At 46.6% G+C, this 27,963-nt stretch overlaps 10 protein-coding genes across 10 annotated transcripts; 6 read left to right on the top strand and 4 right to left on the bottom strand.

Moving 5' to 3' along the window:
- Positions 1 to 453: 453 nt before the first annotated feature.
- On the top strand, positions 454 to 1,111 carry N7479_003380 (iron-sulfur cluster assembly scaffold protein; the record flags this gene model as incomplete). Its single annotated transcript, XM_057251077.1, has 2 exons — positions 454 to 901; positions 957 to 1,111. The coding sequence occupies 2 exons, from the start codon at positions 454 to 456 to the stop codon at positions 1,109 to 1,111; spliced, it is 603 nt and encodes a 200-aa protein (XP_057110402.1).
- Positions 1,112 to 1,853: 742 nt separating this feature from the next.
- Positions 1,854 to 3,911, bottom strand: N7479_003379 (ABC1 kinase family protein; the record flags this gene model as incomplete). Its single annotated transcript, XM_057251076.1, has 4 exons — positions 1,854 to 2,101; positions 2,158 to 2,730; positions 2,785 to 3,389; positions 3,472 to 3,911. The coding sequence occupies 4 exons, from the start codon at positions 3,909 to 3,911 to the stop codon at positions 1,854 to 1,856; spliced, it is 1,866 nt and encodes a 621-aa protein (XP_057110401.1).
- A 665-nt stretch (positions 3,912 to 4,576) lies between these two features.
- N7479_003378 (serine/threonine-protein kinase) lies at positions 4,577 to 9,125 on the bottom strand (the record flags this gene model as incomplete). The annotated part of the gene is made up of 11 exons (XM_057251075.1): positions 4,577 to 4,972; positions 5,035 to 5,413; positions 5,473 to 5,923; positions 5,983 to 6,187; positions 6,248 to 7,123; positions 7,176 to 7,982; positions 8,036 to 8,468; positions 8,521 to 8,585; positions 8,639 to 8,668; positions 8,726 to 8,860; positions 8,934 to 9,125. 11 exons carry the CDS (start codon positions 9,123 to 9,125, stop codon positions 4,577 to 4,579), a joined length of 3,969 nt encoding a protein of 1,322 aa, XP_057110400.1.
- A 680-nt stretch (positions 9,126 to 9,805) lies between these two features.
- On the bottom strand, positions 9,806 to 11,047 carry N7479_003377 (dihydrofolate synthase; the record flags this gene model as incomplete). Its single annotated transcript, XM_057251074.1, has 1 exon — positions 9,806 to 11,047. One exon carries the CDS (start codon positions 11,045 to 11,047, stop codon positions 9,806 to 9,808), a length of 1,242 nt encoding a protein of 413 aa, XP_057110399.1.
- A 679-nt stretch (positions 11,048 to 11,726) lies between these two features.
- Positions 11,727 to 13,037, top strand: N7479_003376 (uncharacterized protein; the record flags this gene model as incomplete). The annotated part of the gene is made up of 1 exon (XM_057251073.1): positions 11,727 to 13,037. One exon carries the CDS (start codon positions 11,727 to 11,729, stop codon positions 13,035 to 13,037), a length of 1,311 nt encoding a protein of 436 aa, XP_057110398.1.
- Positions 13,038 to 13,555: 518 nt separating this feature from the next.
- On the top strand, positions 13,556 to 14,354 carry N7479_003375 (kinase-related protein; the record flags this gene model as incomplete). The annotated part of the gene is made up of 2 exons (XM_057251072.1): positions 13,556 to 13,595; positions 13,678 to 14,354. 2 exons carry the CDS (start codon positions 13,556 to 13,558, stop codon positions 14,352 to 14,354), a joined length of 717 nt encoding a protein of 238 aa, XP_057110397.1.
- Positions 14,355 to 15,690: 1,336 nt separating this feature from the next.
- N7479_003374 (uncharacterized protein) lies at positions 15,691 to 16,447 on the top strand (the record flags this gene model as incomplete). The annotated part of the gene is made up of 2 exons (XM_057251071.1): positions 15,691 to 15,798; positions 15,839 to 16,447. The coding sequence occupies 2 exons, from the start codon at positions 15,691 to 15,693 to the stop codon at positions 16,445 to 16,447; spliced, it is 717 nt and encodes a 238-aa protein (XP_057110396.1).
- Positions 16,448 to 22,385: 5,938 nt separating this feature from the next.
- Positions 22,386 to 22,790, top strand: N7479_003373 (uncharacterized protein; the record flags this gene model as incomplete). The annotated part of the gene is made up of 1 exon (XM_057251070.1): positions 22,386 to 22,790. One exon carries the CDS (start codon positions 22,386 to 22,388, stop codon positions 22,788 to 22,790), a length of 405 nt encoding a protein of 134 aa, XP_057110395.1.
- Positions 22,791 to 24,888: 2,098 nt separating this feature from the next.
- N7479_003372 (ankyrin repeat domain-containing protein) lies at positions 24,889 to 25,612 on the top strand (the record flags this gene model as incomplete). The annotated part of the gene is made up of 2 exons (XM_057251069.1): positions 24,889 to 25,010; positions 25,060 to 25,612. 2 exons carry the CDS (start codon positions 24,889 to 24,891, stop codon positions 25,610 to 25,612), a joined length of 675 nt encoding a protein of 224 aa, XP_057110394.1.
- Positions 25,613 to 26,384: 772 nt separating this feature from the next.
- On the bottom strand, positions 26,385 to 27,654 carry N7479_003371 (uncharacterized protein; the record flags this gene model as incomplete). Its single annotated transcript, XM_057251068.1, has 5 exons — positions 26,385 to 26,808; positions 26,865 to 26,955; positions 27,004 to 27,042; positions 27,108 to 27,292; positions 27,356 to 27,654. The coding sequence occupies 5 exons, from the start codon at positions 27,652 to 27,654 to the stop codon at positions 26,385 to 26,387; spliced, it is 1,038 nt and encodes a 345-aa protein (XP_057110393.1).
- Between the last annotated feature and the right edge of the window lie 309 nt (positions 27,655 to 27,963).

The raw sequence follows: 27,963 nt of genomic DNA, 5'->3' as shown, positions 1-27,963 counted from the left end.
ATCAAACTGATAATTGATCGCCAGGGTTCTTCTCTCCACTATTTGATATCATCGCCAAACAATTGGCTCACAAAGAGGCGGAAAACAAGAGATCGAGTCCACCGTGAAGAATTTGAGTGGTGCAGACAAGGTCGCCACCCCTGAGAACTGATATCACCAACAGGCACTATCACTGGTAGATAGAGCTCCCCAACTTTTCCCATTTGGCACATTACCATTTAAATATCATCGGAGAAGAGATAAAAAGTGAACGTCATCTTTGTCATCTCCGACGACCGGCGAATCCGGCCAAAGAAACTACTCCATTAGGACTAGCGTGCTTATCTAAGGTCCGATCAGATTATTTATGAATTCATCACTTTCTCCCTATCAGATCCATCTTTTTTTCGCCTTCAACACCTATTACCTGTGAAATCAAATACCCATCAAATACCCATCACCACATAATCCAAAATGTTTAAGCGCCTGGTCACCATTGCTCCCCGCGTCGGCTCCGTCGCAACTCGCAGCACCCTTTCTCCCCTCACCGGCCTGCAGTCCGCTCAACCCGCTATCCGCGGCGCTGCTATTGCCCCAGCTCAACAGCGTAGAGGATACCACGAAAAGGTCCTTGATCACTACAACAACCCCCGCAATGTCGGCTCCATGCAGAAGACCGATCAGGACGTTGGCACCGGTCTCGTCGGTGCTCCCGCCTGTGGCGATGTCATGAAGTTGCAGATTCGCGTCAACAAGGATTCCGGCCGTATTGACGACGTCGTCTTCAAGACTTTCGGCTGTGGTAGTGCTATCGCTTCTTCCAGTTATCTTACCGAGCTCGTTCGCGGTATGACCCTCGACGAGGCTGGCAAGATTAAGAATACCGATGTGGCGAAGGAGTTGTGCCTGCCTCCCGTTAAGCGTATGTCTTTCTGTAATTGATTTGGTCTGATCACATGCTAACATATACCCTTTAGTGCACTGCTCCATGCTCGCTGAGGACGCTATCAAGTCTGCCATCGCCAACTACTACACCAAGAACCCCAACACCCGTGCCACAAATCTGTCTGGAACTGGTGGCGTCATTCCTGATGTCAAGGTTGAGACTGGCAGCCCTGCTGCTTCCATTTAAATTGATTTCTCTTTGCTGTGACCGCGTGAGCCTGTCGGATGGATTCTTCATCTGAATGACGCAACCCCACTCATTTCATTTGACGATCTCGGCGATTTTTAATTCCGTGATTGCCTAACACACAATCATTTGATCAAGGATGCTTGTTTTGTCGGAGAGAATCGACAAGAGCGGGGTGCATTTGAGATTCGTTGTACCTGGCGCTGCTGAAAATGCGTGCCAAGGAATGACGATGGACGAGATGAAAAGGAACAAATTGACCATTTGTTTGATGTACATATTCCCTTTTTCTTTTGATGTTCTGGTACGTTTTTTCTTTTTTTTCTGCGACGGCGCCTCGGTATCTGGGATCCTTGATCGATACTTCCACCTCCATTATCTGAAAAGCAGCGCCTTGATAGTTTCCAATGAAACACTGAAATCAGAACAATTATCCGTCTGTAAAAGTAGAGAAAGTAATGTCAGAAACAGTCTATGATTTATAATTTATCCACAATCTATCTAACTGTACAAGACCGCAGACCTTTGTTTTCTGCGAGAACACAGCAGAACGAAGTCCAAAACATAAAACAATCCATCCTCTAACGATCCAGTCAAGAGATGAAGAGGTCATATGTGAAAAAAATATAGAACGCCATCGCTGATGCACGGATAGACCACTTAAGACAATCCGTGCCAATGAACCAAAAAGAATCAAGGGATATAATGGGAGAATAGAACAAATGAAGAAAAGGCATACCGTCTAGCCGCTCCGGAGGCCGAAGCGAGACTTCAAGGACAGCAAAGTCTCATAAACAGACAATTTGACCTCGACACGAAGGTAGCTTGCGTAGATGTACAAGAAACGGAAGAAGTTGCGGAAGATACCGCCAGACTCCTGAATGAGCTCCAACTGCTCTTCGAAGACAGTGCGCGTGGCATACCGGGCGAGGATAAGGAAAGAGCGCATTGGGCCCTGGCGTGTGTGAAGGTTTTCGTCTAGACTGCGGGCTGGGAGGGAGTTAGTCGACAATACTCAAAAGAATTGAACGTCGAGAAATACATACTGAGATCATTGGTCTTCAAGATGAGAAGAATAATCCGCGGAACCTGGCCTAGCAGGACAACCAGTTGTTGTAGCATGCCTTCACCCAGCGCACCGGAGATTTCTTCTTTCTCTTCGGCCGTCCGCGAAGAAACAACGCTCTTCTTCGTGAGAACACTGTAGTCTCTACCGGTAATAGCGCTAGCAAAGAGCGGGAACTGCTCGTCTGTGACACCGGCCACCTTGTATGCGAACTCGCGCATACGCGGCACGTCCGCGTCGATAACGGCTAGCCACAGCTTGGCGTAGCTGCGACGCAGATCACGGTCGATGTTGCGGTAGAGACCGTGGTCATAGAGGACGATGTCGAAGTTGGAATGTGAGCGGGTGTGGTTCGGGCGAATGGCAATGTTGCCGCCGTGAGGATCGCAGTGGAGTGGAGCGTTGTCGCCGAAGATCATCTCATTGAAGACGTGCGCGAGAGCGGCGGAGACTTCGTCGCGGTCGATGTTGTTGGCGTCGAGGTACTCAAGGTCGTCGGGGCGGTGGCCTGCAATGTACTCCATGACGAGAATACGCTTTTGGGACCACATCACTGGGTCTAGTTAGCTCCAAGTTATACAAAGACAGAATTGGCGGTATTACGAACCTTCCGGAATGACCAGTGGGGCATCAGAGTGTTCTTTGAAGTACTCGCTGGCATGAGTAGCATTCTGGGCTTCCATGCGGAAGTCCAGCTCTTGCGGCAGCGACAAATCCATTTCCTTGGACAACCATTCCAGGTCATATTCGGGGAAGAAGCGCTTGAGCGTGGAGAAAGTGAATCGTGTCAAAGCCAAGTCTAACGGCACCCATTCGTCCAGCGCGGGATGCTGGACTTTGACAGCGACCATTTGTCCGGTTTCCTTCAATGTAGCGATGTGTACCTGGGCCAGGGAGGCAGCACCGATGGGCGTCGGTTCAAAAGTAGCGAATAACTGATCAATTTCCTGGCCTGTGTCTTTGCGGAATAGCTCGTTAATTGACTCAATTGACGAGATAGGGCATTTGTCCTGGAGCGGGATGAAGGTCGAGGTCCATTCGATGGGAAGCAGGTAGCCCATGCTGCTGAGGTGCTGGCCCAATTTGATGAAAATCGATCCATTCTTCTCTAGAACACGGAGTGTACGCTCGGCGCATCGCTTGTGGCATGCGCGGAGCAGTGCGTTATATTCTTCGGGGGAGGAGGTATCTTGTTTTAGGGTAACGCGGTAGCTGTGAAGATTCGGGGATGTGTTAGCGATTTGGTCAAGGCGTAGCATGAAAAATGCTTATAGAGCCAGTACAGCTCACTCACTCATTGATACAGACAGCCAGTGCGCCGGCAACACGTCCACTCCGTTTGGCTGCCTGGAACGCATGCTGCGCTTGATCAGAGAAGGTCACTGTGCCCAAACCGATGACACTTCCGATGAGAAACCATTTGATGACACTCCGCTGTGATGTACTCGAATTCGACTTATTTCCGGACTCATGCTGGCTCTCAGTCTCCGCAGACAAGAGAGGTGAAGCCTTCACAGAGAAAGAACGGCGTGAAGCGGCGAGGGTCGGGCCCCGGGAAGACACTGAACGACCCCATGATGAAGCATTGATTGCACCGGGAGAGGGCGACTGTCGTAACGGCGAGTTCGAGGCCAGAAGAAAGGAAGATCCAGATGTCGAGCGTTTGGACGTTTTCCCGATCACCGCGGGATTAATCTTGAATGCCCGCAATGGCACGCGAAGCGCAGCGCTCATCCCGAAGCGAAGGCCACCGGCCAGAAAAAAAATCGGGAGAAAATAGGAGAGGGATAACAGTGCTTGTAGGCGATTCTGGGCTCAATTCATCGTATGATCCTTTGTCGGCTTAGATTTTTCACGGTTCTCGCCGCCAATCGGCTTCGGCGCTGCACGTGATGCTAAGATCTATAGATCCATAACAGACGTCATAGTCAATTTGGTGTTGGTCAATTTGATGTTGAATCGATGGGGTTGACTAGTAGGTTTAAAGACATAGGAGAAGTATAAATTCGTATCATAAAAGGGGGAGTCATTGGGGACTGTATATCAAGGGCTAGCCTTAAGACCCCAACACATATGCTCGCCCACTGCCTTTGAGATGCCTAATACTACCATGTTGTACAACTGGGCTGTTTACTTATGAGCTTATGTCAAGAAAACTTATGCAAATTAAGGAAGTATTAATTCAAAAAAGCAAAACCATAGACTCTATGTGCAGCAACCAGTGCTCACATAATAACAAGAGGGTGTTACAAAGGAGTAAAACCATGCACCATCACTCCAAGGTCCATTTAGAGTTGATAACGCCGTTACCTGTGTATGACAGGCTAGGATGAGCTAGAGAAAACAGAAGCAGAATAACACAAACATATAATTTGCAGTAGACATTTTTGGACGTCAAATTATTTCCACTCAGAGTCTGCGAGTGTCGGGCGGCGGCGACGAGGGATGATTGAAGGTCGCCGGCTTAGCGAGCTTGGAGACTTGGAGTCTTCTTCACGAAGTAGGTCAACGTGAGACATTCTACTAGAGAGGGGTCGTGCAGACCTGGGCCTGGCAGCAGCCGCACTGCTTCCATTGGCAGTAGACCCAAGAATGGGGTTGCTGCCATCTCGGCTGCTAGGTCTCATAGCAAGAGAAGAAACACTCAGAGAATTTCGCGGGTGCCGGGGAGTTTCCCGACCCTCTAGGTATCCTCTTGACTGGCTGGTGCGGTTCGATGAGGGTGTGGATGGGGTAGAGGACGCCGAGAATAATATTGGAGGGGGGTGCATGTGCTTTGTCGTCGGGCTGTTGGTCTACGTTTGCTGATGCTGTATGCCTCGCTGGATCGAACCAGCTTACCTGCCATGTCTCTGACAAGGACTGCGGGGTCGTTCTCCATGTTTCGAATAGAGTCAAGTAGACCATAGGTTGCGAGTAGCCCACCTTGCTCTTCGTTTGCATCACAAATACTGGCTATTATGCGCAGAAGGTTGAGTCGGACGGCCGCTTTGCTGTGATGCAGCTTCTGCCTTAGTCTCTGGAAGATATCAGGCCGGGCAAATGTGGCAGCCACATGAGGGCTGAGCCGAAGAAGTTTTTGCAGAGGCTCAAGAGTGTTTTCGAATGCGTTAGCTTTGGAAAGCTTCAAACATTCCGCAATGGCACCGGTGAATGTAATGGGACCCTCAAATGTATCACTCTCAAATATTCCATCCAAGAGGTGCTCTTCAACCTTGGCAGTTTCTTCTTGAAGCCTAATCATCGTTCATTGTCAGCTTTGGGATCAGTTACGCTTTCGAGAAGGGAAACATACCATGTGAAAATAGCATCCAAGGCAGTGACTTGCCAATATGGATCTAAGAGCAAAGAGATGTAAAATCCCAGACCCTTGTTGCGCCACAACTCCCGACGGCCAACCTTTCCAGATTGTGCCATGTCGCAGAGAATTGGTAGGGCAAACTCTTTCAGCGGCCGCTCTGTGAGTACGATCTTTTGCAGAAGCGGTACAATGCCGTTCAGTGCAGCGTCTTCTTGCCGAGACTTGTTCAGGCGGCACATGTTGTAGATGGTGTTGAGGATTTGGTTCGAGAGCTCGCGGAAGTGTGCTTTTTTCAAGTTTGATCGAAGCAGATCGGTCAAGACATCAATGGCGTTGGAATTCTGGAGCGAATCCAAAGTAGTTGAAAGCATTGACAGATTTTTGATGAATTTCAACATCGTGATTTGATGGACTGGGCTCATCCGCCTCAGTTCTTTCAAGACTCCTTGAACCAATTGTCAGTATGGAACATTGTAAAGGTTTATTGGCCGAAGTAATTCTTACTGTGCAAGACTGTTCGTTCAGAAACCATCTCCTTGACATGATTCTCGGCCTGCGAGAATATGAAGAAGATATTAGCAATACGACCCTCGATGACTTCGGTCAACTCCCCATCTTCATCGAGAGCACGGCTCAGGACAAGAGATAAGGGATCAAGAACGGAGTTGCGCGACAGGATTCTACAGAAATCATTCTTGGGAGTGGAGCCCTGTAGAAAAAACAGTTAGATCCGAGGAGATGCAAAGCGCAATGAACGCGAAATACTTACTTGCAACTCAAAGACACTCCAGATTCCGTTCACGCCAATCAAGACAAGTTCGCGTTCATCTTCATAATCGTCCTCTAGGAACTCGACTAGAACATTCAAACCTCCAGCACTGACAAACATCTGGAGAGTCAGGGTGGAAGTCTGGTACATCTGTTGCACGAAAGCCGCAGCTTCGAGTCGAATTTCGCGTGGGTACTTCTTGGATGCGAATTCATTGATGATAGGGATTCCGCCGACAAAGCAAAGATTTTCCTGGACCTCATAGTCATCGTAGATGATTGCATTGACAACCCTCAACAGACAAAAGACAATATCACGCCGGCGAGTAGTGTCAAGAATCTCGAGAATTGGCAGCATGCCGTGAGCACTGATGATGATGTTTTTAGTCTCTGGAAGATCACAGAAAATCGTGAACAACTGTTCAGAAATCTCTGCAAGAACTTCTTCGTCTTGGGATGTTTTGAGAGAGTCCACAAGATTCTCAACTTGGTTGCGAAGACGTGCGTATTTATCACGTGCGATATTTTCTTCCAGATCAACCTCATCGAAGCCTTCTTCCAATTGCGCGAAGGGGTCATCTTCATCTTCTTGATCTCCCAGCCATGAGTTTGACAGCTTTGAGTTTAGCATCAAAGTACTTTGATCTGAGCCATCATCACTCTCTGACTGATCTAGAGCAGCTTGGTCGGCCCCAAGTATATCAGAGAAGTCCTCATCATTTTCATTCTCGGCAAACCTCTGGATCTCAATGGTAGAGCGGTCGCGCTTTACAGAAAGCTGTTTGCGCAGCTGAGGATGCGGATTACCAAAGTCGGCATCCAATTGGTTGTATCCTATGTTTTCATGAATGGGTGATGATGGGTCATTCTCAAAGTCCTGGAAAGTGTTAGAATCTGGATGGAACTTAAAGTCTTGCCGGGGATTCTACCTGATAACCGCCCAACTTTCGATCTAGTGAATCTTCATTGGCCATAATGAGATCAGAATAATCATCGACAGAGTTCTCTTTAAAGAGGTTGGTCGGACGAGGAGCTGGACGAGTTCGTCTTGGCATAGGATTTTGGGTGAGGATTGGGACGTTTTGCATTGCAGAAACTGGGGCATTGAATCCAGGCTGGGAGAGTGCAGGGCTTTGAGGTTTGGAGGGCTCTGCCACAGAAGGTTTGATAGGATATGGTCGAATAGTCTGCAAAGTCTCATCATCTGAGAAGCCTGAGGTATCCTCAAAGGGATCAGAATTGTCATCGGATCTGAGTATAGTCCCATCGAGTGACGCAAAAGCTTTAAGTCTCTCGGAAGAGAGCATGCCCCCAAAGTTATCATGTGGGCGTAGATGCGGCAACTTGAGTGCGCTAGGAGAAATTGCAGTAGCAAAGTCATCGTCCCAATTATCATCTCCTGCTAGCACAGGTGAGCGGAAGCGATCTGTGGGTTTGATAGAGGTTGGTGATGGCAGGGTATCGACCAATGGGTTATTTCGGGTAGATGATAGGCCTGAAGTACTGCGGTGGTCTGGCCTCTGCTTTTTCTTTGAAGTCCCCGTTTCTGGTGACCGCAAAGCCTCGTTCCATTCTTGAACACTCTTGACGGCTTCTTCATATTCTGTAGACTTCTTGGGGATGACAGATTCTGTTCGGCGCGCATTGACAATCCATGGATGTTTAAGCAACTTTCTTGCTGAAACTCGAAGGTTGGGGTCTTTTTGGAAACATTGCATGAGGAAGTCTTTCACGGCCTAGATAAAGTCAGTATTGCATACATAGGCCTGAAAAATCGAGAAAGACATACCGGTGAGGCACCCTGCGAAAATGGTGGGTGGTCATCATTTACAATACGGAACAGTGCTGGCATGGGCTGCATGTTATGATAAGGGGGTTTCCCCTCGAGTAGCTCAATGACAGTGCATCCTAAACTCCAAATATCGGAAGCTGTTGTGGCGCCTGAAAGCTCGATTACTTCGGGAGCCATCCAGTATGGCGTACCAACAACGCTTGATTCACTCAAGCCCGTGGTCCGACTTGCCACGCCAAAGTCTGCAAGCTTGACGAGTCCTTCCTTTGTGGTCAAAATGTTTGCACCCTTAATATCTCGGTGAATAACACCCTGTTCGTGCAAGTAGAGTAGACCGTGAAGAACCTGGGACATATAAAGTCCCACAAGGTTCTCAGGGAAACGACCAAAGTTCTTTGCAATGGAATGCAGCGAGCCATTTTCGCAATATCTATAGACCATTAATTCCCTGTTCCATTGCACTTGAGCCGAGAGAAACATACTCGAGAATGATGTTCAAAGTTTCAACGGATTTCACAAATCCGTGGTATTTGACAATATTGGGATGCTGCAAGGATCTATATCAGTACGGCGTAGATGTAGTTTGGCTGGGTGTCTCACATCAAGATTTTTGAGAAGGTCAATCTCAAGCTGTTGCATCGCGTGTTAGCGGGTGAGACGAACGCCGAGAAGGATCGGGACCCATACCATGATAACGCGCAATTCACTCTTGGGAAGATCCGTCAACTTGATCTGCTTGACGGCGACAGTTTCCCCCGTATTCCAATTTAACGCGCGATAAACGGAACCGAAAGCTCCTTTACCCAGGCAGTCTCCCAATTGCTAACGTCAACACCAAAGGTCAGTATCTGCCCAATACATGTTTTGCGGGGAAACAGGGCACCCGTATCCATACATAGTCCTTGAGTTCTGCAACATCTTTCGCCGACGACTTCAAAACTTTGTCTTCCTTCGGTTTCTCGTCTCGTTTCGTTGGACTCGTTCCGACTCGTGCCAACCGCGGCTTTATCGGGGTTCCGGGGGTTCTCGAGGAGGGGGTGAGAGGGCGAGGCTGCCCTTCGCTCCCTTCGCCAGACCGAGCGACCATGATGCTGTGGGCTAGGATCGAATATGTCCCAGTATGTGTTCGAGCTGGTTGTCGGTCTCAGGATGTGGTTTGAGGTAGAGGAGGGGTGGGGTGAAAGCCGGGGAAGGAGGCAACTTGGAAGAGCTGATAGCAACAGTCTCAGAGATCATATCCACAGGTTCTGGCAATCACAATCGTCAATTAATCTGAGTCTCCCATGACACAAACAAGCATCATACCATTCGCGTGACGTTGTGGGGAGGGTCTCACCAAGTGGACATTACAGCACTTCAGCTCTCACGCCCTAGAGAGCTGTTTCCACAACAAGTCGAGGCGCATGCAATATCTTCAGATGGATATAGTTACCATGCAGGGTTCTGAAGAATATCGATCTAATCAAGGCGACAATAGGGCGTGAAGGGTGGTTGTTCGCAAAGAAATCGTGGTTGTTTTGAACTTTTGTGCTCCACCCGCCGCATTATGCAGGGCTGTGCTGGACAATCGCCGATCAGCCCTATAGTGCCTAGTTTGATGGAATTTTTATTATTCAGCTAAAAAAGAATACGATGATTTGATACATAGCTATATTATACTATAGGAAACGAGAAGTGGAAAAAGAAATAAAAGGCTCGTTGTTGCCATTAGGTATTCTATTATTTACCGATATAGATTAGGGAAATCCAATCGATCTATACAGGGTATCATTTTTGGGCGCGGAGAAGGCGCAACACATCGGAAACAAGGTACAAGCTACCAGCAATGACAAGAGGTCCCCCTTGGGCCTCCTCACTGGCACACTGAAGGGCAGGGAGTAAAGCTCCTTCAAAGCTCTGGACCTGTCCGATGTTTTGGATAGCTTCAATGGACGAGGCGAGCTCGTTGGCATTAGTTGGTTGGACCCAAGGCATTCCGTCCACGGGACCAAACTCGGCAGTGGCAACTCGGTCTCCGGGCCGAATAATGGAACCAAACACCCCCGCTAGATCCTTTCCACTTGACGCGGCAACAACCCAAGTCACTGGTTGGCCTTGAATACGTATTTTTCGGTCCACATACTTGCCGAGAACTTCGGCAGATTGTGCGTTGTGAGCACCGTCAAGGAGGATAGGCTCTGCACGATCAATCAAAGGTTGGAGGACAATGTTTTGCAAACGGCCCGGCCATATTACATCGGCCAGATATGGAAGTAATGAGAATGCATCCATCTCAGGTCGTAGCTGAGAAAGAGCAAGGCGAAGAGCGGACACAGCACAGCACATGTTTTCTTGTTGGTGAGGCTCTAGATCAAGCTTCTGGAAGTAAGGTTCGAGTGCCGGAACTTGTGCAGAAACCGTTGCGGGAGATACAAACAAGGAATCAATACCCAGTTCTTGAATACGAGCCCTCACAGTTTCAACCACTTCCTGACTGTTTGTATTGTCTACCACACAAGGGACTCCAGGTTTGAGGATGCCCGCCTTCTCACGAGCAATCTCCCCAAGTGTTGATCCAAGGAAAGCCTGGTGGTCCATCCCTATCTTTGTAATGACCGAGACAAGAACATTATTCAGGATATTTGTTGCATCTAGACGTCCTCCCATGCCCACCTCAACCACACCAACTTCAACCCGTTCATGGTTGAATATCTCGAACGCTGTTGCGGTCAACAACTCGAATTCGGAGGCACCGATGCCTAGGGTTTGATCGCGTAGTTTGACTTGGTCTTCGATCTGTCGGAAAAGGGATTCCTGGACCACTTTTTCTCCAATTGTGATACAGTCCCACCGATCAATTAAATGCGGGGAAGTGAAGCGGCCGCAACGCACTCCGCCGGTGGACAGCAAATGGGAAAGGTAGGCACTGATAGATCCTTTACCGTTGGTTCCAGCAATGTGAATGGCTTTCCATGAGAGTGGAGTCTGTTGAAGCAGACTCGCGACCCGGCTCAATCCTAACTCGATCATTCCTCCGAGTGTAGCGCGATGGTAATTTCGAGCTTAATTATCAATATCAACCAAATGATCGGGTAATGACAGGCAGTTTCGAAAATCCAAATCTTCATTATCAATAAGAAAAGCAAAGCCAGAATCAGCGTGGGCTACAGTAGTGTAGTCCACCTCTCAAGGTCAGAGCTTACCGTGATCGGAGGAACATTGCCACGTGATTTTCTGCGCGTTTATGCCTTAGGCATACTGGTGTTTGTCATCTACTAGAATCCAGAGGTTTGTATGAAGTTGGTTGAAAAATTCGCCAGTAATCCCGTCAAGAACTTTTACCAAGACCATCCATATATAGGACAGATTGCACGATCATGCAATTGCAAGATCCCTGGATATGATGCCATGTGACCTAGCCACTCTAGCCACCTCCAGCCTCAGGCATTCCATTGTCAAAAAAACCCAATCTCCCCGTCTCCATCAACCATCCCCACCGTTATCGCAAGTCGCGTTTTACTAGTTCTATAATCGCCTTTTTTTTGTTACTTATAGTCCTTTTCCAACCCTTTTGTTTTTTTCCCTCCTTGCTTTCTACACGAAAAGTAAAATGGGTATCCCGTAAGTCATACCATCCCGTTGGAATGCGAAGCTATCGCATGCGCCACTGCTTCACGGTACAATGTTGATTATGATTTCGATACACAGTATGTGGCGTGAGCCTTCTAAATCGGAAGCACCTAAGACTGCTTTGGAAAAGGACCCATCTGCTGCCGCACGCTCGTCGATTCGCCGAGGCCCGTCGCGGCTCAGCTCCCGCGTGCGCCGGGCCGATGTGTTGTCTTCGTATCAGTCACAGCTCATTGATGAGCTCCGACGTAATGCCGCAGACACTAGACGCCTAGAGCTCCGAGTAAATGCCGCGGACACCAGACGCGTGCCGCGCTTCTCTTTCATACCGCCGAGCGGGGCTATTGAAAATGCGGTAGCTCTGGAACAGGCCGAACGTGAGGCCCTCAGCTGGGCTCAGTCGCGTGCCGCGAGTGCACCCCGACAGACACAGACAGAGACAGAGACAGACCGACAGAGAGAGGCAGTCAACCGGCGATACAGGACTAATCGTGATCAACCCTTTACCGACATCCTCGGTCGCATGAGCGATCAGTACCGAAATACCCATGCTAGCCCTTCATTGACTCCTAACTTCGCTCCCGCCCTCGCATACCACACCAGCACTTCTTCAAACTCTTCAGACAGCGCCGTCCGTCTCCCTCCTATGCGTGACAGATACAACACGGATCTACCCTCAAATACCCCATCTTCACTAGATATACCTGAACACCAGTCTCGCAATACACAAACTCGACCAACCCGAGACCCCATCATAGACGGGCTTGGGGATCGCCAGCGCAGTCCCAGCCCGGACGGAGAGCGGGAAACCGATGCGTGGGAGACTTTACTCTCAACAATTACACCCGATGCGACTCTTCCGTCGACTGATACTTCTTTCAACTCGACTTCAGCCGCTACTCCAGATATTTCGCGCAATCCCCGTCCTCGGAGCTCTGTTAACTTGAGGCAACCGATAGTAGCACAAGTTGCGCGTGGTCTTTTTAGACTTGACCCCGATGAACATCTCCTCAACCCTTGTGACTTCTCTTCCTCCGACGATGATGACCAGGAATATATGGAACGAGCAGTTATGCGTTATGCCAGTCAGAATTCGACTATGAGCAACCATCCTCCCATTCGTACCCCTACAATCATTCCTGCAAGCATTCTCGCTCTCTCTGACGGGCAAAACCAAGGTCGTCTCTCCCACTCCGACCGTCACCACCAAAATGATGATCTTCACCATATGCAGGTTATCCTGGATCGTCTTGCCCGCCGTGAGGATATTCCCGTTGACTGGTGGGCCGCGGCTGGCCTTGCACGCACTCTCGACCGTGGTCTCAATGCGAGCACGAGCATGGACTCCACCGACACCGAGGGCGCTTCTGGAACCAACCGCGACAGTTGAATGGGATGAGATTTTATGGCGATATTGGCGATACTGGCAATGGCGTTTTCTGGCGCATTTTATATAGTAAGTTCGTGTCTAACCTGATTCTACGGCGTTGACAGGTCCTATGGGGCTTGTATTCTTATATTTTTGTATCCATATTTTGTCCGGTTTACTTTATTGTCCATTAATATTGAAAGGACATCAAGACCTTTTTGGAAGTCAACACAAAACAAGCATTTAAAATTTGTAGATCAATCTGGTTGTACCTGCCAAGTTCTGTGACGTATTCCTTCGGAGTACAGCAGTCCCCACTCAAAGAGCCCCGCCAATACGTTAAGAAGTTAGCATATAGCAACAACTCAAAGAGGCAAGACATAGTTACATCCTAAGATTGCCTTGTACCATCTGCAACATTCAATTGTATCACAGCACATTGCAACAATACAGAAAGATACACCCAGCCAATTCTTTCCGATATTTCCATCTGTTGTACACAAATTGATCCCCAACGTGACCTCACTAGTCTCCCAACCATGGATCAACAGGTAGACCGACTGGTCAACAAGACCTGGGGTAAGTAAGAAGAACATATAAACTTGAAAAGCGCCATCATCAACGCTATAGCCACGTCCAAAACGCTAACAACCCACCCCAGCAAAATTCTGCTCAACAGCAGACGACGCGCGCCTAATGATCGCCATCAGCGGAATCCCAGGCTCTGGCAAGACAGGCCTAGCAACTATGATGGCAGCGCGTATTAACAAGATCTACGCCTCGGAGAACCCAGCATCACCAACACCAATAGCAATTGCCCTCCCAATGGACGGCTACCACCTGACACGTGCACAGTTGGCCGCCATGCCGGATCCGGCGCACGCGGCGGCCCGACGAGGCGCAGCGTTTACTTTCGACGGCGATAAATTCCTCGAGCTTGTGCGCGCTCTGCGAGAGCCGCTTACGGCTCGCACGGGCAATCTTTACGCGCCAAGCTTTGACCATGCTATCAAGGATCCTGTTGATGGGGATATTGCCATCGCACCGAGTTGTCGGGTGGTGTTTTTTGAAGGAAATTATCTTAGTTTGGATCGGGCACCGTGGAATGAAGCCGCTAAATTGATGGATGAGCTTTGGTTTGTTGATGTTGATTTTGATATTGCGAGGCAGAGGTTGGTGGTTAGGCATGTTAAGGCGGGAATTGCGAGGGATGCAGAAGATGCGGATAAGAGGGCTAGAGAGAATGATTTGGTTAATGGGAAAGAGATTGTGGATTACAGGTTGCCGGTGCAAGAGGTTGTTTTTAGTATTTTTGATCCTGTTTGGGAAATGTCATGATGAGTGGGCGGTTGTGTTGATCTTGACGAAGCCCCATGATGTACACAGTAAATACTATGTTGATATGAGTATCATTAGCTCTGATGAATTACTCGTCAATTCGAAGTACCGAGCAGGACGCCTAGCACTTACAGGAACTCTATACTTGGCAGCGTCCAACCTTTGTTTCTGATGCTGTGAATTTTGGTTAAATTTAATCTCCCGCGAAGGGGCAAGTACGCCGATCTTAGAATACACATGTCAACCCTGTTTTGCGAAGTTAGTAGGCCATAAGTCTCTTAGGATAGCTCAAGGTTATAGCTAACAGCACAAATAAGCAACGTGGACCGTACTTAACTGAATAAACTTGGACGATGAAAATACATAGTACACGGAGAACGTGAATGTATAAAAGGCCCAGTATTCTCCATATGCTTCCAGCCCTCAGGGCCAAAATCCCTTTTGTTTCAAGCGGATTGTCTATTTCCCGCCGTATTTCACCGAAGGATGTGAAAATATATGGGAACAGATTACCTGAGCATCTTCTTGATGAATGTCAATTATCAATATATAAGAAAAGGCCCATGATAAACTGGAAATTGCTTTGATCAGCGTATCATTAACACAATTTGCGCAGTAGGAGACTTATCGTCCATATAAAGGACGCTCAGGACATCAGAAGAGAGATGGTATTTTGAGAGACGACTCTGCCAGGGGAGAACGTTGGCACGCCTAGTAATGTAGTTTGGTGGTCTGGTGAATTGTGAGTATGCTCTAGGTACTCCGTACAGTTTGCGTATTTATTGCCCAGGGATGATTATTGGCAAATCAGCCCAATATGAGTCCCCCGCGGACAAAAGTACCCTGTACGTTATATGTGCCGCCGTATGTCAAAAGCCTCTACATACATACTCCGTACTTTGTAGACGAAAGAAAACGCGACGGCCCAGAATCTCATGCTCAGCAGGATATTGGGCCATCTATGCCTTTGATGGTGTGGAATAACAGCGATGAAGTAAATGAAGGGCCGTGCCCAAGATTTGATCTGTGAGGCACAGACCGTCGTAAGCGTAGGACACCTGTACAGAGCACGAGGGACTCCTTACACTATAGGTCACTGGGTGAGTATCGCTGCATATGAATATCCATGGATGCATCATACAGCACGGTGGAGGCCAATCACATACGTCCGTTGAGCACTATATGTTTGCCCTCAGGGACAACCCCCCGTATATGATCCTTTTATGCTCTCCGTGTTCTCTCTTAGGTCTAAGCTGATGATCCCTTCCAACCGAGACAGTTGCTCCCTAGCCAGTCCATCAAACTGTGACGTGCCCGTTCATCTACCATCAGTGTAATGGGCGTCACGCAGAGTAGCATGGTGATTCAAGTCCTGTCTAAAGCCTGTGATAAGGCCTATGAAATTGGACACGATAGTATTGATATCTCATCTCTTTTGCCAGAGGTTAGTGATTTGTTTTGATCATATATCGAAAGTTACTCAGACCTTGCAGGATGTGAGCATACTACAACAGGCATGGGCTCAACTTCCACACGGGGCCAAACAACAGATTGAATCAAAAAGAAAAAAGAGAAACAAAGAGTTAGAAAATGGTAATCAGAAAACAAAGAGAGTAGCGAAACCCCCAAAGCGACCGGGGAACAAGGTGAATAATAGGGATAATGATGTGGGTACCGAGAATTGCTTGGATACTTGGGAGGATGATTTGAATGCTTGGGAGAAGAGCCCACTATTGTTTTTCCAGACTTCGGCTGACTTTATTGCGTCACCCTTGGACGGGTTCTGTAACTTTGTGAAGAGCAAGCCTACTTGCCCCGGCTTGATACAAGAGCGTTTCCTCGCAGTGGTGTGCTTTCGGCTCAAGCGACGTTTAGGTAAACGCATCGATGCAGATAAGGTGGACATCTTGATGGAAATCATTAATGCCGATAACAAATGCGACCCGAAAGAGCTTCGGTCCAAGATTGCTGCTCTTGCAACACAGGGTCGCCGAATATATAACTTATGCGAACGCGTTGGATGGTGCAGCCGAGATGAGTTCTCTCGCCTCGGATTTCTATTTTGTTTAAACTCTGTCAATCACACATCGTGAGTCCAAGCTATATCCGAAATTAAATGGCGCTGATCTCTCACCAGCATTCGCGCTGTGAATATCAACCCATCCACAGACGATATCACACATTTCCAAAAATACGATAAATATAATCTGGTACAAAAAGAAAGGCTTCAAAGACTTTCGCATTCAATTATGGATAGTATATGGAGTCCTATAGAGATTCGGATCGCTCAAATTGCTTTGGGTATGTATTGATTCGACCTAAATCAGTCCGTCTTCAACACAACTCATATTTTCTTTCAGGATGGAGAGAGCAACAGACTCACATTATTTCTATGTGGGAGATGTCATCATGGCGGACTTCAAATGATGAATCAGTGTCTCAGCCAGTTGGCTCTCGATATCTTCCAGGCGCAGCAAATCAAACAAGCACACCTAGGGCGCCACAAGGTATAAATTCTACACAGCATGAACTACGGACCTCTCACATGCATCAATCTTCCCCTAATAATGATAGCATGGATTTTTCAATGCCACTAATCTTCCATGATGATGTGCCAGCGGGAGGGACATTGCCGACAAACGCGCCACTGGGGATCTTGGATGTGGGTGCAAATATACCAAACTCAACGAATGCTCTATTCATGTCTTGTGATACACAGGAACACTGCCTGGATAATCACAGTGATATACCACCAGGCAGCGTCCTGAACATGCATGCAGCAACCTGGCCGATTTCTTTGGAATGGGATTATAGGGCCCCATGGAATTATTTGAGTGAACCACAGGGCACTGAAGACAGTGTGCTCAACATGCATGCAGCAACCTGGCCAATTCAATTTCTTGGGAATGGGAGTATAGTGCCCCTGAAAGTCATTTAAGTGACTTCCAAGGCCCCCCAGGCAGCTTTCCGGACAAGTACGCGAGAGCACCGCCAATCTATCTGCCAGAGGGGGCTACAGAAAAGTCATCGGGCAACTCCCAGGGAAACCTTTTGGATACACATGCAATACTACCCACTCAACCGGACAAGGCGATTCAAGCACTATCCAATTAACTTTCACCAGACTCAATGTCCCTAGCGAATAGCCAATCTACTCAGGTTGATGATATTCATGGCTTCATCTTCCCAGTAAGGTTTATAGGAGACCAACTGCAAGGCCAGAAACCCCGTCTGCTATTCGGACTGAATTCCATAGAAGCGCGTTGGTATCTTAGGAGCCTGGTATCGATATTCGAGTTGGTTCTGAAACGAGTTTCTTATTTATGAGGGAGGAACAATTAAAATGGCGGCTGCTCCTGAGCTTAGCCATGGCTCATTTATAACTTGAATGTAATATCCTGCTTGCAATATACCACCTGGGTCAAGCTGAATATCCTTTGACAACGGTATCAGGTATCCCTGCTTCAAAATGTTCAAGAGCTTCGTACGATTCGACCAATATGCTACGCGCCACTTCCAGCTCTGACAATAGTTAGGAACAAGCTCTGCAAACAATTCATTTGGACATACACTGTCTATATTCATTTCCTCCGTCAGTAGGGATATTTTTCTCGCGAGAATCCTCCCGCCGTAGGCCTTTACTCCCTGCTCATCTTCACCTAAAAATATAGCACGAGTCCCAGTGTATTGAATGGCAGCAGTTTCGGATATCATTTGCGTGATTTCATGGCGAATGTTCTCGGCCGCCGGTGAAAGTTTGTGGGATTCCATTCGAAGGGCCGTATCGGCGGGGATCGAGGCAGTGTCTACAAGGCCGTCAGATATAGAATGGCCAGGCATTAGCAACAGACGTACGTTAATATGATAAGTAGTATTCTCGTGGACAAGGATGAAAGTGATAGTCGCTTGCTAGCGGTTGAGGAGGGGTAAGAGACTTGGCATCGATAGATACCACCTACTAGGTACAATAATAAGGCTGGTACACAGGCATTGTGATCCTGTGCTCCGCTTAGGCCGCTATTACATAAGAGCATTTGACCACGTTAACTAACTTCGGTAAGCGAGCGGCGGACGCAAGCGAGTGGCGGACCCCAACCAATGCATTAATTTCAAATATAAATATGTCAACCAAAACTCCATTAAATTAAATACAGTGAAATCATCTAGCTAGCTAGGCATCTATTAATCTTATGTCCTATTTCTCCACAACCACTGCACTTTGGTGGGGCCCGCGTACGTGGTTGTAAAGCCGGCGAAGGGCTTCTTCGTAGAGGGGAGGGAGGTGCTTTAATTGCTTCCACCGGCTCAGTAATCAATTGAGAAGCTTCCTGTACTGAAAGGCCTGCTTCTGCCTGTATTTGCCTCCGGGATCTAGTACGCTTTTGCTTCTGCTTCTCGTTGGCGGCGCGTAATTCCTTATTTTCTTTGGCGAGTAAGATAGCACCTTGCATTGTAAGACGGAAGCCTTTCACAAGCTGGTTTAATGCACGATCTGACGGGCTAGGCGGGCTTCGAGACCTTGTACGAAGTAAGGCTTTAATTGATGAAGCCTGACGACGTAGTTCTTTCTCCGTAAAGGGGGTTTTTGGAGTAAAATTCCGGCTTGATTCACTACCCCGGCTAGCTGGGGGGGTTGGGGTTCGAAGTCGAATATTAAGCTTTGAAATCACTCGGTCGGGTGCAAATGGTATTAAACCAGCTGCTCCGAAGCTATTCTTAATAGTCTCCGATTTAAAAGCTTCAATTCGTGTAAGGGGGTATGCTTCGAGGAAGTCAAGTTTGTCAATATGATTGATCCCGTTCCGCATCTTGATTTCAACCATCCGACCATATATACGTTTTAATGCCGCAAAACAACCAATGTCCAGAGGTTGTAAAAGATGAGATGAATGCGCTGGCATACAGATTGGTATCACCTTATTTTGCTCGCAAATTGCGTCAAATTTAGGCGTTAAATGACTTCCGTGACCGTCGAGTATCAAAAGCCGATAGCTCCCCTTCGTACGTAAAGAAGTAGTCGGAATAAAGAGCTTTTCAAGCCAACGAAAGCTAATTTCATCAGAGGTCCAGCCATTAGGACTAACTTCGAAGCGCCAATCCCCCGGAAGGCCGTCGAACCATGATTCAATAAAGACTTTGCCTTTAAAAATCATACACGGAGGAAGGGCCCAGCCCGAAGCATTTATACACTCAATAGCAGTCACCCACTCTCGATTTCCAGGTTGTAAAAGTGAACGCCGACCATAGTATTCACTCCTCGTAATAACCTTTGCAGTTGCAGTCAATCCCATTGCAAAACCAGTCTCATCGAAGTTGTAAATATCATCGGGATCGATTCCAAATTGAAGAATCGTCTTTTGAACTAAATCAAACCACTCCCTAATGATTTTAGGGTCTTCGCATTTTGCACGTTCGTAATTGTACCGTTTCGAGAATCGGGAGGAGAGAAGAGGATGTCGTTTCACAAAGTTATATACCCATTTTTCGCCAACCGAAAGAACCGGGGTAGTTCCACGCTTTTGAAGAAGAAGATCCGCCATTTCTCGTACCATAGAGGGCCGGGGGGCTGCTCCACGAGAATCCATAGAGAGAATCCATTTTTGAAGAGACTCCTCTTCAATTTCCGTCAATTTAGAGGAATTTGCGCGACAAATCACGCGGCTCTGTACCCCCTTAAGGCGGCGGCGGAGGGTAGTTTCGGGCACACTAAAACGGCGCGCCACTTCACAAATTGAAGAGATTTCTTGATTTTTAAAGGCCTGGATAGCTAATAAAAGCCTGCCCTCTTGCTCTATTAAATTTGTAGAGGATTGAGAGCGAATTGGTGGCATAGTGGGTGGTTGAACTAACTAAGTGCTAATTCATGGACGCGTTTTGCGTGGGGTCCGCCACTCGCTTGCGTCCGCCGCTCGCTTACCGAATACGTTAACTAACTAGTTAACTAGTAGTTAACGTATCCAGGGCGAGCTGCGCACCACGGGCAAGCTGCGCAGTCCGGAACACATAGTAAATGCAATAAATTACAACTTGATTTGTTAACAACCACGGTTTTATTTTATTTTATTGTGAGCCGATAGCTTTCGATAAGCACTTTTAATATTATATATCAATTTCGAGTAAATCGAAAGCGTGCATTATCACGGTATCGAGAATTACATCACTAAAGTCTAGATAGTTATAACTATATCTTAGTCACTAATTTATTCAGTTTCCTAAAACTCCCTCAAGGGGCTAGATATAATATGAAAAGTATTAAGTTAAAAGTCAAAGCCCCAATAGGCCATCATTGTTAAGATATCAAGTTGTAAATTATTGCATTTACTATGTGTTTCGGCCTGCGCAGCTTGCCTGGGAAATACGGTAGGCCAAAATATCGTAAGGACAAAGAGAAAGTGGGCTTGTCATTGTAGCAATATTCATTAGGGATCACAGCGTACAGCCCTGGAGATCATCTGATAATATACGTAATCCAGTCAAGTCACCCCTGCTGAGTATCAGTATCCATCCATCCATGGGTGTCGGGATAGAATCTGCGAAAATTTCACCTTTGAGACCACATTAGTTCATGAAATCGATGTATCGTGTGTGAACTCTGTTTTCTGGCGACGAAACACACGATGTGTACTAGATTCTTAAAAACTTGATGGACTCTGTAGATGATAGTGAGGGACATCATCGACTTGTTCTAAGCTGTCAGGCCATTTCAAATAAGTGGAGTAGGAAATAATACTTCTGCTATATTAGACTAGCTTGGTGCTAATGGATTGAATGCCCTTTGTAGAAATTCTCCAGTGCAAAAAGACAAGCCATGAGAAATTGATGATTCGCTGATGAGGGCTGAGGGGATCACCGCTCCAAGGAGTGGAAGAGGTGCTTCGTGCACGCTCGGCTGCGGACAACGTCTTAGACACCGCACAATATTAATTCAAAAGGGCAGGCTGCCCATCAGGAATGAGAATTCTTGGAGAGAAATTGACCTTCTTCTGCCTCTGTCGTCCTTGCGCCGCTAGATTCGAGGGTGACGATCTATGCTACTTTAGGACATTGAGATACTTGAGTGTGGGTTTTCCTCGAAGTAGTTACACCCATAGTAGCTCATTCATGCGAATACTTCTGAATTGATACTCCCCCATCTCCAAGACGCTACTGCGTTACTAGTTTGAGATATACAATCAATGATACCGATAAAGAAACGTGCTAATGCTATTCAACCTACGCTAGTACCTAGTGTTTCTGAGCGTATAGGTGCATAACCTATAGGAGACATTGATATATAAGGACAAGATCTATCCCCGCAATATGCGATGTAATGATTTAATTAATTTATACATATACTGAGGTGCCGCGGAGTTTGATTTTCTAAATTGGAATTGGCTATGTGGATCTCAGATATATATCAACCGTTTCTCGAAGACGAAACAAACCGAACAGTTATTTAAATATACCCACACGAAATTTAATAAAGCTAGTTTATCATGATATCATAGCCAGGAAGTGAAGTGGTTGTTGGTAAAGAGGTGGTAATAGGTAGAGGCAATCTCGGACACTAGGATGTATACATCGATATGCTCTACAGGTTGCATACCTCGGAGTAGCAACACCCCAGCTGTCTTGAGAGATGGCGGGATGTTTCAGTTTAGAATATTGGAACTATTCTTTTTTTTGCATATATTTCTAGAGATGCTAGTCCTATGGGGACTATAGAAAATTCCCAAAAAAGAGTATGCATAGACGCCGATACAGCGATTGTCTCATCACTGTTTACCTTGGTAACCCATCCATGCACAATGGATGAAAGCAAGCCCCGAGACAAAAATGGGACTCTGATGTCCTTGTGAGTCCATAAAACCTGTAACCGAAGATCTCGATGAAAGGTATTTTGTAGATATATCATAACACACCCATCCCCGCATAGCAGCATCTATGTAATAGCGAGCTACATCAGGTTAATGGAATCATCATTATCATCATCATAACACACTCACATTACATGAAATCAAAAAGCTAAATCATTTTGCCGGACAATACATTATGACATCGCGCTTCCATCGGGCTCTAAATGCTCGCCAGGTATTGGAGGTGCCTATGGACGATGTCCGTTTTATCTCCTTCAATGCTCAAATACGCTCAATCGGAACACAAAATCTCAATGGTTGCACAGCTGTTGGGCTTTTCAGTCCTGCTGGAGCAATTATGACCCATATTCCCCCCAACCCAGATCCCAGACTGGGGATTGCGAATTTGCGTCGCTTGATGGGGCAATTCATCTTGCTCTATCATCAACATCTTGCCGAATTTCCTAGCGATGTGACGTCAATTGTGGTCGGTGGCACCTACAGAGGTACAATGGCACTGGAGGATCACTTGACAGAAATACGCAGCATACTCAGCAGGGAGGGCATCAGTCCTGGATTCAGATCTTACAGCGTGAGCTAGAGTCAATATCGAGGACCTGCGGAGGGTACTGTTTTCATTGATGCAAGATCAGGAGCTGTTGCTGTGTATGTTGATGATAGTTTGGTTCTCATTTGATAGCGGAGTGAGGGTATTCTATACATGTGTATTGGCTCTTGAGCGCCATAGTTTGGCAAATCACCAACCCGCACTTTACCACATTGCTTTTACTATTTAGCACACAAAGTTCTTCCGTAGTATGCATATGTATGTAGTATTTTGTTTCTTTGAGCACATACCGATACTATAATAATGAATATAATGCCACTCTCTTTTCATGAACTTCATATGTTGAACTAGCAAAATTGTGTATTTTGTAAAAGTCATACAAAAAGACTTCTATGACAGGCAACGAAATTAGCCAGGGAAGAGAAAGACAGGCAGGTTAGTTACAATAATAGTTTATTATAGGAAAAACCTCAGGATATACATGTAGTAACAGGTAGACTTCCGCAAAGCCCACAAATGGGCCCCCCCCCCCTAGGCCCAAAGCCCAACCCGCAGTGGGCTATGGGCCTAACCTTGGAAACCTGACCCAACCCGTAGCCCACTAATGGGGGCCCATAAGGCCCCCATTAAAGCCCATCTTATCGGCCTCTGTAATCGCTGTATTACAACCTTCCACTGGGTATATAAAGTTCAAATTCAGAATTCAGAATTTTACTAGCTATATAAGTATAAATTTCAATTTTGAATAAAATCCAACCTGTAGAGGTCGAGATACTCCGAAAATAAGTATTTTGGTGAGATATATATCCTGGGTTTGTATAGGAATACTACTACTTTCTACGTGAACTTCTGTAATTGATAAATTATCTAAATAACGCGCTTTCTCGCGTTTTTGAACGTGATATAGAGAGATAACTAGTAATTGATTCTAAATAATTTAAACTAATAAAATATTACCTTTAGAATAAGGGTTAGAAACGGGGGTAAAACAAAGGGTAATTCTAAAAACCCTTTTAGGGGGTTCAACTTAGTATGTTTGCATTGTTTGGGGCCCATTGGGCCCCCATTAAAGCCCAGTGGGCTTTCACCCCGGGCCCATAGCCCATCGATGGGCCTAAGGACCGGGCCCAAAACCCGGCCCATTTACGGGTTGGGTCGGGTTGGGCTTTGGGCTTTGTGGGCCGGTGCGGAAGTCTAGTAACAGGATATGTTGTAGATGGTAGGAGAAATACGAATGTATATATAGAGCTAAGATTGATTGTACTAATAGTACATACATATTGTAGTGGGGAACCTCGTCCTCACTACCACGTATAGGCCTTGCCTCCTCTACCTAGTGTAGAGGGAGACGTGAGAAATGACGGTGTGAACTGACTAAGCAAAAGACGTGTAGTTATCTAAGTGCTGGAAGCAACCTTGGAAGAGATTAGAAGAATAGCCAATCCTTTCTCCTACAAAACTACCCCTGGGTCTCCTTCTTCTATCTTCCGCTATTCAACAACCTGCACTGGTTTTGTCTGGTTCGCAGACAGGCATTACCCGCGTCTATGACAGCGCACCCCATTACACTAGGTAGTTATAACTAGGTAGGTATGTACATAGCAGATAGATATAGATTGTGAATACACACCCCTGCACCTCCCTGAATTGACCTCTCGGGGAACATCCCTAGTTCTCTCTGTATGCTAGTTGGGTATGGTGCTGGATTGCGAGTGCCGAATCGACCCGTGTGCCCGAGAGCACACAGCCTTGAGCGTTCCCCTCTTCAATATGTAGTTAGTAGTAGGCTTTGAAATTCTACGCATTGACCGCTTTTAGTGTCTGTGAGAATGATGTGATGTAGACTGTGAACGGAATTCAGGACCTTTTTTTTCCCGCATCATGTGCCCCGGATTCCTCTTTTACATTTCCCCACTTCTTCAAGAACTATGGGTATTTCCTGAGGTCTCTCTTGATCATCGCTCGGTCATGGGATGCTCATTCGAGCAGCATTGAGAGGCTTGATACTTTGCTTTACGATTTAAAAAGTGACACGGACACCTTCGAACTGGAAACGGTCCCCCTACTTTGCGAGGCCATAGAGAATAATGCAGTCTCCCTGGTTGAATGTCTCCTCGGTCATCAAGTCCCCATGAGCGCACGACTCTTTATGAAGGCGACGCAAAATACGTCATACCAAATCTTGCAGGCATTCCTTGATCATGGATGGGACATTAACACGCCGATTGACTCGAATACGCCACCGGGATTAGCGTACGTGAAGTCATGTTTGGTTCTTAGTTCGAATACTAATACATCCCAGCTTCTCTTATCATGACGCCGATTTAACCATGTGGTTCCTAGCCCACGGAGCAAACCCCAACCAGCGATGTGATAAAGATTGCACCCCACTATCTGTCGCATTTGAAGTGGCTAGCTTCGAAATTATTCAAATTCTTCTTGACCATGGTGCCAGTCTATCCCAAGGCCAAGTGATGCACTATGCAGCAGTTCGTCAATTTGATGATCGACTTCAAGTTCTGGAGTTCCTGCTTGAGAAAGGTCTACCAATCAACAACATCATGTATCAAGATTCTGAGGACTATAATGCCAATATGTTTAGTGGTATTGGTACACCCCTTCATTATGCGGCTGAGAGAGGTCTACTTGACTCCGTGGAACTTTTAGTTGAGAGAGGAGCATCAACAAGAATTCGAGATCCTGCAGGCCAAATTGCTCTCGAATGGGCTGAATTCAACAATCAAAAGGCCGTAGTGGACTTTCTTCGTCCATTGTCTGTTGGAAATGACTCACAATCCGTGGCACAATTTACAGATGAACCCGGACGCCACTTTACCACCACTCCACTGGAGTAATTCATTGCGAGAAGCGGTTATCACTTAGTTTAGTTGAATAATTCTTTTGGGGGTTCTTACACTCGCTATAATTTGGTACTCTTATGCCTGTTAATTGTGACTATCACAGCCTAGTGCTTTGGTCTCGGAACTATGTTGGATCTTTCGAAGAATTACAATCTCCACTTAACAAGGCTCTATACTCCAAAGCTGCCATTATACCCAACTAGATGCAGTAAGACTTCATAAGAATTTGGAAACTTGATTGGTTTGATCCATCCATACATACACATGCAGGCATGTCTCCTATAGTTTCCAGGAGTCACTCTCACTAACTGAAAATCTACAGTCCATAGTTTATTGACTGAGGATTTTGATTCAAGTAGGACAAATATTGGGGAGTTGATATGGCTTGGGGTGCATGCTTCCAGTCTACCGACATGCGTTCGGACTGTCATCCCTCAGCATCAGTATTCAAAGACCTACCTTCCACGTTCGCCATCCCGTTGACTTCTATAGATCAAATAGATTAAATTATATGGTGAATTGCCGACTCACTATACCTACCGTATTTATGGATGTATGTATCGGATCTAATTTACATCTTACAGCCGTCATCTAGCATCCGAGGTCCTGTGAATTGACGACGCCACAAACGGCCACCTTTCCGCTCATGATATATAACGCCTTGACCTCATCCTAGGGCTGGGGGAAGCGACTCGGGGATGCATCCTTTTGGGGGAATAGTATTTACTACACATTCAGCTCAGAGCGGAGTCTTGATATTGTACTTTTAACTTGGAGTTCTTTCCTCAGACAAGTCTAGGCTTCGAGTTAGCGAATGACTACTCTCGCCATGCGCCCCTAAGTAATTCCTAGAATTCCTGGATGATATAATTGAGCCGAGATCGGACCCTCTCTTATTGCGACGGGCCCCTCGCATTTCGAAATTGGGCGCATTTTCCGATCTTTTTTGAAGACCCTGCCGCGGTGATCTGGCTCCTGATGCGGCTTCTTTGGACTTTTGCCTCTGTCCCTTGAGGAGTCCGTACAGAACGGGAGCGTTGGCGACGATAGCAGCAGCGAGTAACTCAACGGATGCCCAAGTCGTTCTGTTCACTTGTGCAGAGTAATTCTTAACGTTTTGAGGTAATCTAGCGATGGTGATTGCGACGATGAAGAGACCGACGGCGAAGAGGATCGCTAGTTGTAGTTTCCTGGAGATAATGCGTCAACGAAATGCATATGGTGATATAGGTTTGGTCAATCTTACTCAACATTGGATCGTTTAACCATAACCAGAATTGGAATCGGCAAGGCAATAAGCATAACATCAGTGACGACATTGAGGACACCTGAGAAAACTAGGATATTAGAGATACATTGAACCCACCGTTCGACAGAATGCATACCGAGGACGATCAATTGGAGCTGTGCCTGACAGCATTTGCCTACATTGGTTAGAAGGTTCAACAAACCAAGGGGGAAAATGAGAATGAATCAGGGAAGGGAATACCAGGATCCGGCAACACGATCCAGTAATGATTGAATGGATCGCACTCAGTAAAAGTCACAGTCTGTACGGCAACATACGTTGCTGCGAATATACCAATATACGAGATCATTGTGGGCTTCTCCCAGCGAAGGTGTGTGAGCAGTCTGCGGTATGTATCAAGCAGAACGGATTTTTGCAACCAGAGACTAAATGAAATATGAGAAAAAGAATAGCCGGACGACCTGAAGTCCATTTCACTCAAGACATACTAGGAAGTATAGAACACTCTATTGGCGAGCACAAATTTGCTCGCGATCTCTCTGTGACGGATCTCAACCGGAGTGAAATGGTGCGTATGTCTGAGCTTAGTAGACATATTGTTGGTTCCCCAGATGAGAATAACATGGACCAAGGCGAGGCGTACGAGTGCACAGAGCATTGCTCCCATGGAAAAATAATCCCCAAGGGAGAACTGATGTCCTTTTAGCTTCCGCAATAGCAGCCGAAGAACAATCAAGCCGATTGCCACCCAAGTAAAGATCCAAAGAATGATCAGGGTGGAATTCATGGCTTTGAGGTCTCTGGGGAGACCCCAAGAAGGAAACACGAGAAAGAGAAAATGAAAAAGAGTGATAGACACAAAACTGAGACGGGGACGGACTATATCAAAAGGTGATGGGTGGAGTTTTCAACCATTTTTCAGGCACTCTTATCTCATAACCGAAAGAAATATAAAACCCAAAGGTCCATCGAATTTATCGACTTCTGGAAAAAGCGACGTAAAAGACAAGATTGACTTGGCAAAGTCTAGGGGCCATTTTATTCTCCCGTCATACTTCCTCCCCCAATGTTACATTATATAATAAGGTAGTACTTC

The sequence above is a fragment of the Penicillium vulpinum genome (assembly GCF_028829585.1).
Source record: "Penicillium vulpinum strain IBT 29486 chromosome Unknown utg000002l_segment0_segment0, whole genome shotgun sequence".
Taxonomy (NCBI): domain Eukaryota; kingdom Fungi; phylum Ascomycota; class Eurotiomycetes; order Eurotiales; family Aspergillaceae; genus Penicillium; species Penicillium vulpinum.
The sequence above is the reverse complement of the archived record's forward strand: the minus strand, read 5'-3'. Positions and strand labels throughout refer to the sequence as shown.